A 13559-nucleotide genomic window follows, 5' to 3' on the forward strand; every position below is an offset into this window, starting at 1 on the left:
AGACTGTTGCCTTTGCATCTACTGAAAAGGCTGCTGCCACTCTTCAGGAACCACATGTTTTTCCTGGCGTCTCCACAAATAGGGTGCACCTATGATACAGGTGTTTGTATTGTTGAGGAACTCATACCACATAACCTTGGCAAGGTCCATGACTCTTGAGGGGAAGTGCACATGTAACATGGCAAATTCATGTCAGTTCCATGAAATTCACATATAACATGCAATTGACATAAATGTGCTCAGAAATATACTGATAAACACCCTTAAATGTAATTGTAAATATTGCACACAGATGTCGTTCATGACTTTCCCTGTTTCTGCAGTACAAAGTTTTGTGCATAAATAACATATATGTGAATACTCTAACTTTCTTTGTTGTTGTTGTTGTGCTCTTCAGTCCTGAGACTGGTTTGATGCAGCTCTCCATGCTACTCTGTCCTGTGCAAGCTTCTTCATCTCCCAATACGTACTGCAGCCTACATCCTTCTGAATCTGTTTAGTGTATTCATCTCTTGGTCTCCCTCTACGATTTTTACCCTCCACGCTGCTCTCCAATACTAAATTGGTGATCCCTTGATGCCTCAGAACATGTCCTACCAACGGATCCCTTCTTTTTGTCAAGTTGTGCCACAAACTCCTCTTCTCCCCAATCCTATTCAATACTTCCTAATTAGTTACGTGATCTACCCATCTAATCTTCAGCATTCTTCTGTAGCACCACATTTCAAAGGCTTCTATTCTCTTCTTGTCCAAACTATTTATCATCCATGTTTCACTTCCATACATGGCTACACTCCATACAAATACTTTCAGAAACGACTTCCTGACATTTAAATCTATACTCGATGTTAACAAATTTTTCTTCTTTAGAAACGCTTTCCTTGCTATTGCCAGTCTACATTTTATATCCTCTCTACTTCGACCATCATCAGTTACTTTGCTCCCCAAATAGCAAAACTCCTTTACTACTTTAAGTGTCTCATTTCCTAATCTAATTCCCTCAGCATCGCCCGACTTAATTCGACTACATTCCATTATCCTCGTTTTGCTTTTGTTGATGTTCATCTTATATCCTCCCTTCTTATGCATGTAATTATACATGTTCATGCAGAAAATGTTAAAAAACTTATCACAAGGAAAAATGTAACCTAGGTATCAATGACTGTGCAAGAGCCAACCACTGTGTAATTAATTTACCCTAGTTATATATTAAAAAAAAAAAAGTTTCTTCATTAATTTTTGTATTTACTTTTATAATTAACTGCCCATTCTCTATCACAGTTGATCAATTTTGATGAAACGTGTGTCAGCATAAGGACAGATTTCAGGGTCAAATAACAATTGTGCACTAGTACGTGATGGGTAATACACTTGTGAAGGTAATACAATGATGGAAAAAAAGTGTAGTGCAAGATAAGCCATTGCAAATATGAAATGCTGGTCCATTAACGACAGGTGTAACTGCCAGAATATTGAATGCTAGTGTGCAAATGTGCATGCATTGTGTTGTACAGGTGTTGGATGTCAGTTTGTGGGATAGAGTTTCATACCTGTTGCACTTGATCAGTCAATATAGAGATGGTTAATGCTGTTTGTTAATAACACTGGAGTCGTCATCTGATGATGTTCCGTATGTTCTGTTATCGTGTTGGAAAACAACCCCTGGAATGCTCTTCATGAATGGTTGCTCAACAAGTGGAATTACCAGATTGACATACAAATTTGCAGACAGAGGATAACCATAAAAGTGCTCCTACTGTCATACGAAATTTCACCTCAGACCATAATTCTAGGTGTAGGCCCAGTGTGTGTAGCACATATACAGGTTGGTTGGAGACCCTCAGTTGGCCTCCTCCTAACCAACACACAGCCATCACTGGCACTGAGGCAGAACCAGTTTTCATCATAAAACACAACAGACCTCCATCCCGCCCTTCAATGAGTGCTCGCTTTATACCACTGAAGTCACAAATGGCACTGGTTGGTGGAATGCCTGCTACAAGGTATCTAGCTCAGAGCTGTCCTTGAAGTAACTGATTTGTAACAGTTTGTTGTATCACTGTGGTGCCAACTGTTGTTCAAATTGGTGCTGCAGATGCAGTATGAGGCACCAGAGCCATATGACAAACATGATGATCTTCTCTCTCAGTAGTGACATGAGGCCATCTAGAGCCCAGTCATCTTGCGAGTGTACATTCTCGTGACCACTACTGCTAGCAATCATGTACAATGGCTACTTTTCTGCCCAGTCTTTCTACAGTTCCACAGTAGGGATATCCACATTCTTATAGCCCTATTACATGACCTCCTTCAAACTCAGTGGGGTGTTTATAATGTCATCTTTGCTGCTTTAAAGGCAATTTTGACTGACATCAACTCACCATGTACAATCTCAAAGGTAACAAACTAATGCTCATGACTGTTACAGTGTGTATTTGAAGCAAACTTGATTTGTATCCTAATAGTGACACTACTAGCAGTAGTCTTATGTGAATGGCGTAAAATTGGAATAGACATCATATTTCAGATGCAGAAACACATTTGCCAACTTTTGTTTATGTCGCACAATTCCTCCTTGGTGTTGTGATTTTTTTTCCATTAGTGTATATAACATGAAACACACATGATAGTTGTAATTAGTATTACAACACAAAATTCATAATTTACAACATTAAATAATAATAATAATAATAAATTGACAACGGAAATATTTTCTGAAGGACAATTCTAAAAGTAAAACAGCAAGTGTAAATGGATGAAAGCTTCTCAGTGACTAAGCCATGTCAAATCAAATGGGTTTCCTGAGCTTCCTTTCTCAATAGTCATTATTGTCTGTCATGAAACTTACTGCCACAATTACGACTGCAGCTGCCAGAAGAAGGTGTGAATGTTCTGATACAGGATCAGTGGTGTTGTGGACACCTTTCCCCTTCTGCCCCTGTGTCACCAATTCCAAATCCATTGCAATAGTTTTCATGCAGTCTAACTTTCCTAACTGTGTAAAATGTGTGATCACTATCAGTGTATATGATATAAAGCAAAAATAAAGAAAGAAAAGAAATAGGAATAAACACAGAATGTAGAGAAAAAAGTTCAATCCCATTTTAAGAGTAGCAATTTTTTAAATATGAAACTACTTTTCAGAATCTTTAAAATAAATGATTCCTATGATATGAATAGTTTTGTGCTCTTTTAAGAATTATAATATAAATGGCCACATTATGCAGTGAATATAATTATGTTGTGTATGCTTTCAGGCTACATGTTGCTGCAACTCCTTGCCCTGCAGACAATGGCGACAGTAGTGGCACTAGCAGTTCGTGTGTGGTCTGTAAGTTCCCTGTTGGTGGGCCTTGTTGGCCTTGTACTATCACTGGCCTCAGGGTTACTTCTCCACCCTGCAGATATGGGAGAATGGTGTCGATGGGTAGCTGCAGTGTCGCCTGCTCATCTCTTGTTGCCACCACTGTTGCACCGTCAGTATCAACCTCAAGTACTAGCAGCTGCAACTGCCACCTGTCATAACCGCCCAGTAAGGAGTTGTGATTTTCTTTTTAGCATTCGGCAGATTCATTTTGGTACTTGAATTATCAAACCACTGAATCACTAATTCATATTTTCAGTTTGTTTTCCAGTGTCTCATATAATATAAGATTGAGTTTTATTTGATGTTGCATAGGTATGAACAAGAAAATTCATTGTTGTCATGTTGATGTATGGCTGCTGGTGATCTGTGCAATTTCTGTACCTGTAGTTTTTAAAGTTATTGCCAAAGCAACTATAATTAGAATGTTTTGGTATGGAGGACATACATATCTCAAAGTGCAGGCAAAATTCATATGAGTTACAGTGAAGAAGCCACACTGAATGTGGCATGTCTTGTTTAAAACTATTGAAACAGATGGTAGAATGAGTAAAAATGTAATACAATACATGCAGACAAGGTTAAAGATAGCTGAATGCTTCGGGCAAGATGAATCTTTACACAACTTTCTCTTAGTTTTACTCATTACATTTTGGAGCATAGTTGGAAAGGATTCACATATAAATTAATGTTATTATTACTACTTTGGTTACAATTATGGCTGCAAGCAGGTCAGTTTTCATCATCCTTGAATCCAGAAAACTGTATTTTTAATAACTATTAGCTGTATTTGTATTCTCTGAGTGCTTTTGTCCCATGGTGTGGGAATTACCTTTAATCTTTTGTTATCTTTACTCAATGAGTTTGTCTCTTTATATTGTTATACAATTTGCCATTGAAACACTTCCATTATTTTACACACAGATTAGTTAGTTTGTTTTTAAGTCTTTGTACTGATGTTGTTAGAAAAGGTTTATGCACCTTTCATCCTGGATTTTGACAGCAAAATTCCTTTGCATAATTCAAATGAGTGGAAATATTACTAAATATTCATTTATGATAATGGAGGCAAATAGCAAAAACATAATGTTTGATCTGTAGGGATCTGAAAAATTTGCATTTGCAATAAATGCAAATATAAATGCAAATTCTGCCTCAAAATGCAAAAATGCAAAATTACCCAGTAAATACTATTTCATTGTGATTTGTATCCAGATGAACTGTTTTTTCAGAGGTAGTTTGAAATAGCTTTACTATTTCAAAAATGTAACCAATTTCAGTTACTGGTACTGCACATCATCTGGCAACACCCAATTTGGAAAGATAATGTGCATAAGAACATGTGTACAAAATAAAAATTGCAAAAACACAATGACATATTGGTGTGCTCAATGCTCTGGTGACACATCAGTTGTGGGTGGTTGAATGGTCTCTGTAAGATAGACACTATGTAATGAAACACAGGACTCAGCCGTGAGACCTAACATCTTCAAACAAAGAACTGTGAACATTTGTCTGCTAGCTAAAGTTCAATAGTTGATATAATATGGACACTTTGGGCACTTTCATGTTGCAGTGTTTGGTGGTAGCTGTTTTGAACTATGGTTGCATCAAATAGTGGTAGAAGTTGGGCCTGAACTATCTTGTTTACGACACTGACAATCTCAGCAAGCAATTGCACAGTAGCAATTACTGAATGCTTTGTATTGTGCATTGCTCATTGCTTTCATTTCTTATTTTAAATGAGTGAAAAGACTAATCCTGCTCCATCACAGAGTTAATCATGACCATCACAACACCAGAAGGAATTGGTGATTGGTATGACTGTTTTTCAGTTCTGCTTTCACAGAAAAACAGAATGTGCAGGTGGGCTGGCTGTCGTGCAAGAGAGAGGCAGGGCTTGTTTCCCCTCACCATTCCTCTTCCTTATGGCAGTCTTAATTCCAGTTGGTTTACACTTGTGCTTGATTGCCAGTTTATAGTGTCCGCACTCGGAACAAAGAGACTGGAAAGTGAAACTTGTCAGCATATTTTGAACAGGCTGAAAGTCTTTGACTGATATGTGAATAGAGTTGTCTTTGGTAATACTTCTACACTAAGCACCTTGTTGGTTCTATCTGTAGCATTGCCAAGCACGAGTTGTATGGCTATGAATACCCGTGAAAGGTCAGAATCAGTATTCCCTGATTCTGTACTTACTGAATTGGGTGGAAAAGAAAAACAATGTGAAACACCTGAAATCAGAGAAGCATCTTTTTTGTCACAGCCAAACTAAAAAAGATTATTTTAGAATTAATGTTAGCTAATTTTGTGTCAGGAATTCTATTTTAAATGTGATTGTGATGCATTGCTCGAGGATAGTGTAAACTACAATTTCTGTATCACATTATTTCACTCTTTTTGTCTTCTTAAATACATGTATTAAATTCGAAGTTTTACTGCTCTTATATTATTTTGGGAACTACCACTGACACATGAAGCTTTGCTTTGTTGTATTCCAGTATTTATGTATTATAAAAATTAGCATAACTTTGCTTCCTGTATATTTTACTCATCCTTCCACAGTGAAACACAATTTTCCATTCATTGAGTAGTGTGTTTTTTAGTTGATACCATATTTACATTAAATCTTTTATTGTCATGTAAGTTATATTTGAATTCTGTATGACTGGACGTGTTCCATATCATTGCAATTCACTTTATACCTAGATCTACAGAATAGGAAATCAATAAATAAATTCACTGGTGAGAAAAAGCTGCCATATTTCAACAGAAAGAGTCATTTGGTGGAAGCTTAAATAGAGCCAAAAGAAGAAATAAGCAAAGAACATTTCAGAACAAGCTCTTGAAGTTTTCACAAAAGCACACATTCCAGTCAAAAAAGCACCCTAATCACCACTTGTTTTAACAGCCAATTTCAAATCACTAAGGCTTTGTCTTCAGACACATATCATGACAACCTGTTAATTTGTACATTTAATTATTTTTTAAAAAAGCAAATCTCAACCAAAATAAATGTGAGTTTTGGCAAAACCAGATGCTAATTTTGCCGAAAATAAATCTACATTTTCAGGACCTTAGTGATCAGTGTCATGTACACTCCTGGAAATTGAAATAAGAACACCGTGAATTCATTGTCCCAGGAAGGGGAAACTTTATTGACACATTCCTGGGGTCAGATACATCACATGATCACACTGACAGAACCACAGGCACATAGACGCAGGCAACAGAGCATGCACAATGTCGGCACTAGTACAGTGTATATCCACCTTTCGCAGCAATGCTGGCTGCTATTCTCCCATGGAGACGATCGTAGAGATGCTGGATGTAGTCCTGTGGAACGGCTTGCCATGCCATTTCCACCTGGCGCCTCAGTTGGACCAGTGTTCGTGCTGGACGTGCAGATCGCGTGAGACGACGCTTCATCCAGTCCCAAACATGCTCAATGGGGGACAGATCCGGAGATCTTGCTGGCCAGGGTAGTTGACTTACACCTTCTAGAGCACGTTGGGTGGCACGGGATACATGCGGACGTGCATTGTCCTGTTGGAACAGCAGGTTCCCTTGCCGGTCTAGGAATGGTAGAACGATGGGTTCGACGACGGTTTGGATGTACCGTGCACTATTCAGTGTCCCCTCGACGATCACCAGTGGTGTACGGCCAGTGTAGGAGATCGCTCCCCACACCATGATGCCGGGTGTTGGCCCTGTGTGCCTCGGTCGTATGCAGTCCTGATTGTGGCGCTCACCTCCACGACGCCAAACACGCATACGACCATCATTGGCACCAAAGCAGAAGCGACTCTCATCGCTGAAGACGACACGTCTCCATTCGTCCCTCCATTCACGCCTGTCGCGACACCACTGGAGGCGGGCTGCACGATGTTGGGGCGTGAGCGGAAGACGGCCTAACGGTGTGCGGGACCGTAGCCCAGCTTCATGGAGACGGTTGCGAATGGTCCTCGCCGATACCCCAGGAGCAACAGTGTCCCTAATTTGCTGGGAAGTGGCGGTGCGGTCCCCTACGGCACTGCGTAGGATCCTACGGTCTTGGCGTGCATCCGTGCGTCGCTGCGGTCCGGTCCCAGGTCGACGGGCACGTGCACCTTCCGCCGACCACTGGCGACAACATCGATGTACTGTGGAGACCTCACGCCCCACGTGTTGAGCAATTCGGCGGTACGTCCACCCGGCCTCCCGCATGCCCACTATATGCCCTCGCTCAAAGTCCGTCAACTGCACATACGGTTCACGTCCACGCTGTCGCGGCATGCTACCAGTGTTAAAGACTGCGATGGAGCTCCGTATGCCACGGCAAACTGGCTGACACTGACGGCGGCGGTGCACAAATGCTGCGCAGCTAGCGCCATTCGACGGCCAACACCGCGGTTCCTGGTGTGTCCGCTGTGCCGTGCGTGTGATCATTGCTTGTACAGCCCTCTCGCAGTGTCCGGAGCAAGTATGGTGGGTCTGACACACCGGTGTTAATGTGTTCTTTTTTCCATTTCCTGGAGTGTAGAACAGGTGATTGTTAAACATGACATACTGTAACAAATGAAATACACTTATAAAACCACCATCAAATGGGATGGAAATCAGTACATGTGATATACATGTGCAGACAAACAAGTCATCACAATTTCAGAAAAAACTGGACGATTTATTCAAGAGAAAGAAGTTCACAAATTGATCAAGTCAATAATGTGTTAGACCACTTATCATCCTTACTCAAGCAGTTATTCAGCTCAGCATTGATTGACACAGTTGTTGGATGTCCTCTTGAGGGTTATCATGGCAGATTCTGTCCAACTGGAGCATTAGATAGTCAAAATTGTGAGCTGGTTGAAGAGCCCTGCCCATAGTGCTCCGAATGTCCTCGATTGGTGGAGATCTGGTGACCTTGCTGTCCAAGACAGGGTCTGAGAAGCACAGAGACAACTGATAGAAACTCTTGCCGTATGCAAGTGGGCATTATCGTGCTGAAATGGAAGCCCAGGATGGCTCGTCATGAAGGGCAACAAAATGGGACACAGACTATTGTTGACATACTGCTGTTCTGTAAGGGTGCCCCATATGGCAACCAAAGGGTTCCTGCTATGAAAACAAATGGCACTCCAGACCATCACTCCTGGTTATAGGGCCATATGGTGGGTGATAGGTTGGTATACGATCGCTGACTGGGTTATCTCCAAACGAAATCTTCACAGGTCATCAGGGCTCAACTTAAAGTGGGGCTCATCACAGAGGACACTTCTATTCCAGCCAATGAGATTCCAGACTGACGACATTTCTGGAGATGCCATGGAGAGCAGTGGGATACCAACTTGACTGTCACCTGCCGTACGGCCCACTAATCAGGGATGATGGTCTGAGGTGCTGTTACTTTCCACAGCAGGAACCCCATTGGTTGTCATCCACAGCACCCTTAAACCATATCGATAATATACTACACTCTGTTTTGTTGCTTTCCATGGTAAACCATCTGGGGCTTAAATTTCACATAGATAATGCCTGCCCACAAATGGCGAGAGTTTCTACTGCTTGTAGCTTCATAAGCGAATAATACAGTTTTTGACCAATGCTTTTAGGTCATTGGAAAACTCAGGAATAAAGTGTTGTGACTTGCATGATGCCGTGAGGGGAACAAAAATCCACAAAATCAGAAGAGGCAAATTGCGGACCATTATCAGTAACAAGAGTAGAGGGAAGGCCTTCCAAAGAGAAAATGCAAGCTAGAGCATTGGTGGTTGCTGCGGTGGTAGGCGACGTGCAACGGACAATGAAAGGAAAGTTAGAGTAGGTGTCAGCGAAGGCCAGGGTCACAAAGATGACTTCGGGGTGACGGCCTGTGACGCACAAGGGCCGCAGGCAGCGACCATGTGTGCGATTTCAGAGTTGATGCCAGGCCAGTACACATGACGGCGCGCCAGAGATTTCGTGCCAGAGACACCCCAGTGTCCTTGGTGAAGGAGGCGCAACACCGAAGCACGCAAAGATGCAGGTACCACAACACGCGGCAAAGCATTGTCGGTGGAAAGGAGGATAACACCATCCCTAGTCGTGAGGTGGTAACGCAAAGCGTAGTAGTTCCACAATGGATCAGAAGTCGTAGCGGACGGACGATCTGGCCAACCCTTCTGAATACAGCATAAAACCCGGGAGAGGGTAGGGTCAGAACCCATAGCAGCCGCCAGCCGAACCCTGGTGATGGGGAACCTGTCCACAACCCGCTGCTCGGCAACATCCAGGTGGAAACACAAAAGTTCGTCCCTATCGAATGCCAGATCAGGACCCATAGGAAGGGGAGACAGTGCATCAGCATTTGCATGTTGAGCCACCAGCCAGAAATGAATCTCATAATTGAAACAAGACAAGTTAAGAGCCCAATGCTGGAGGCGGTGTGCAGCCTTGTCGGGAAGTGACATTGATGGATGAAACAAGGAAACAAGTGGTTTGTGATTCGTAACAAGATGAAATTTGGATCCATAGAGAAAAACACCAAACTTATGAAGAGCATAAATAATGGCCAAAGCTTCTTTTTCAATTTGAGAATACTTTTGTTGGGCATCCATGAGCGTTTTGGAGGCATAAGCGATGGGTTGTTCAGAACTGTCAGAATAACGGTGCGCAAGGACTGCACCAACCCCTTATTGAGAGGTGTCCGTGGCAAGAACAAGATGTTGGCCATGTCGATAAGTAGCCAGGCACGGGGCCTGTTTCAGCATAGTCTTCAATTTCTGGAAAGCCGCATCGCATGACGTGGACCAGTGAAAAGGCACGTTTTTATGCAACAGGCGATGCAACGGCTGCGTCACCGAAGCAGCAGACAGTAAAAACCTGAGATAGTATGGTATTTTCCCCAAGAAGGCCTGCAGTTCCTTAACAGGTGTGGGGCGATGAAGGGCATCGATCGCAGCGACAGTTTGCTGAAGCGGACGAATACCATCCCGGGAGAGTTGAAATCCCAAGTACATGATAGATGCCTGAAAAAATTTTGATTTCTGAAGATTACACTTAAGACCGGCAGTCTGTAAGACATAAAAAAAAGTGTGCAGAGATTCTGAAGATGTTCTTCAGTGGTGGAGCCAGTGACAACAATGTCGTCCATGTAATTTATACACCCAGGGACAGTGAGCAATAATTGTTCCAATAATTGCTGAAAGAGAGCAGGGGCGCTGCCAACCCCGAATGGCAATCATTGGTATTGATAGAGGCCAAAAGGCGTGTTAAGGACCAGAAACTGCCGGGAAGCAGCGTCGAGAGGAAGTTGATGATAAGCTTCTGACAGGTCAAGTTTAGAAAAATACTGGCCTCCAGCAAGTTTAGTGAACAATTCTTCAGGTCGAGGCATATGGTAAGTGTTGATAAGGCATTGAGCATTTACAGTGGCCTTGAAATTGCCACAGAGACGAATAGCACCATTTGGCTTAGCAACGACAACGATAGGAGAGGACCACTCACTGGAAGTGATAGAAAGCAAGACCCCTGCAGCAGTGAGATGATCCAGCTCCTTTGACCTGATCACGAAGGGCCCCAGGAATGGGCCGAGACCGAAAAAACTTTGGCCGAGCAGTGGGTTTGAGAGTGATATGAGCTTCATAGTCTTTTGCTCGACCTAGCCCAGGAGAAAAAGGGATGAAAATATCATCGACAAGAAATCCAATTGAGCATTAAGGAATAGCATCACAGACGATATTGTCAGAGTCATCTATGGAGAACCCAAAAATGTGAAAGGCATTGAAACCAAAAAGATTCTCCGCGTTACTGTGATCGACCACAAATATGGGAACAGTGCAAACGACAGATTTGTAAGATACCTCAGCGTTAAATTGTCCCAAGAGAGAAATCTTCTGTTTATTGTAAGTCCGTAATTGCCTAGTGACAGGTGACAGGATTGGAGAACCCAACTGAAGATATGTCTGAGAATTAGTGGCAGCAGAACCAGTATCCACCTGCATGCGAACATCTCGACCATGTATTTGGACAGTGAGGAATAACTTCGCTTAAAGGGAAGAAGTACAATTGACAGACAACACAGAATCAGAATCAGCGCCATGTTCATGAACATCGTGTATGCGGTTGGATTTGCAAATGGATGACACATGACCCTTTATTTTTTTGCATTTGTGACACACGGCCCAACGTTGTGGACAATCCTCTCGTGAATGTTTCATAAAACACCGCAGACATGAAGGAAGTTGCCGTGGGTTTTGCTGCAGTTTCTTAGAGGTTTGTTTACGGTTAGGCCGAGGCTGCGCTTGGGAGCGTACTGCAGCCACGTCGGCCAGCGGGGACACGCCACACACTTTGTCAACAGTGCACAGAGGTTGTATTTCCCTGACGTCACCCCATGCCTCTATTTGCGCTCCAGCAGCGCGAGAAATTTCAAAAGACTGAGTGATGGATAGGACTTCATCTAGAGTCAGCTTTGCCAACTGAAGGGCACATTGCCTAACTTCTTTGTCGGGCGCCGATCGGATAATAGCATCCCGTACCATGGAATCGATGTAGGATTCTTTGTGAACTTCAGTAACAAATTGATACTTTATACTGAGGCCGTGAAGTTCAGCAGCCCAAGCGCAATAGAATTGATTCGGTTGTTTTTGACAACGATAAAAGGCAACACGAGAGGCTACCACATGCGTATGCTTTTGAAAATAAATGGACAGAAGTGAGCACATTTCAGCAAAGGACAAAGTCGCAGGATCTTTCAAAGGAGCCAATTGCGACAACAACTGATACATTTGAGGTGAAATCCATGAAAGGAACAGAGACTTACATGTATGGTCGTCTGTGACATGAAATGCGAAGAAGTGCTGTCAAAGACGTTTTTCGTAATCAGACCAGTCTTCCACCATCTCGTCGTAAGGAGGAAAAGGAGGTATAGACAGTGACGAGAGATGCCTCGTATTTGATGCCGCGATGAAATCACGAATCCTATTTGTGAGGAGCGTTTGCTGTTCTATTAGACCTTGCAATAGTTGCTCTAAAGTAGCCATGGAAACACATGGGTCAACAATGAAAAAGAAAAATTCACTACCTCACCGCCAATTGTTTTAACTTCAAGTTGAACAAATATATTTCAAGGACGACGCAATACGTGAAAGTCACAGATCAAGTAAACAGAGTAAGACGTGTGTCACTTTAACAGTCAAATCATAACTGAGTCCGAGTCTAGCGGCTGCTGGCTGGCTGGCCGCTTAGGTGGCACTGCTGCTGCATGGCTGGCAGACAGCGCCGCGTGTAGAGGACGTGCGTTTACTGCGTGGCGGCACTTTGAAATATCGGCGATTCACAACATAAAGATTACCTTTCCTTAGCCTATCTTATAAGATAAGTTGTAAGGTCAGTATTGCCTCATGTGTTCCTGCATTTCTACTTGCATATTGATCAAACCTAAGGGTAACAAATCTAGTAGCCAGCCTCTGAATTTCTTCGATGTCTTCCTTTAATCCAAGCTGGTGGGGATCCCAAACACTCAAGCAGTAGGGCCTACTCAATAATGTTTCACACTAGTGTTCTGTATGTGGTCTCCTGTACAGATGAACCATACTTTTCTAAAATTCTCCAAATAAGCCAAAGTCAACCATTCACCTTTCCTTTGTTCCATTTCATATTGCTTTGCAATGTTATGGCTAGGTATTTAATTAATGTGACTCTGTCAAGCAGCATGCTAGTAATGCTGTATTTGAACATTATGGGACTCTTTTTTTTTCCTACTCATCTGCATTAACTTACATTTTTCTATATTTAGAGGTAACTACCATTCATCACACCAGCTAGAAATTTTATCTAAGTCGTCTTGTATCCTTCTGTAGTCACTCAATGATGAATCTTTCCCATATATCACAGCATCATCAGTGAACACTGCAGATTTCTGCTCAAGCTGTCCATCAGATCAGTTATGTGTATGGAGGATAAGAGTGGTCCTGTCACATTTTCCTGGGGCACTCCTGATGATATCCTTCTGTCTGATGAACACCCACTGTCGAGAACAACATACTGGGTTCAGTTACTTGAGAAGTATTTGAGTCACTCACATAGCTGGGAATCTATTCTGTATGCCCATACTTTCATTAATAGTTTGCTATGGGGCACCATGGCAAATGCTTTCTGGAAATCTAGGAATACAAAATCTGTTTGTTGCTCTTCATCCATTGTTCTCAGGATACCATGTGAGAAAAGAGCAAGA

General features: G+C 42.4%; 1 protein-coding gene across 1 annotated transcript in view; it reads left to right on the forward strand.

The window, feature by feature from the left end:
* LOC126248092 (ATP-binding cassette sub-family G member 8) overlaps positions 1-13559 on the forward strand; it is a 325668-nt gene that overhangs the window by 298544 nt on the left and 13565 nt on the right. Inside the window, exon 16 of the mRNA XM_049948758.1 lies at positions 3258-3532. Coding sequence (XP_049804715.1) covers positions 3258-3532 — 275 coding nt within the window. The remainder of the gene's footprint in view (positions 1-3257; positions 3533-13559) is intronic.

This window comes from Schistocerca nitens, chromosome 3, assembly GCF_023898315.1.
Source record: "Schistocerca nitens isolate TAMUIC-IGC-003100 chromosome 3, iqSchNite1.1, whole genome shotgun sequence".
NCBI classification, from domain to species: domain Eukaryota; kingdom Metazoa; phylum Arthropoda; class Insecta; order Orthoptera; family Acrididae; genus Schistocerca; species Schistocerca nitens.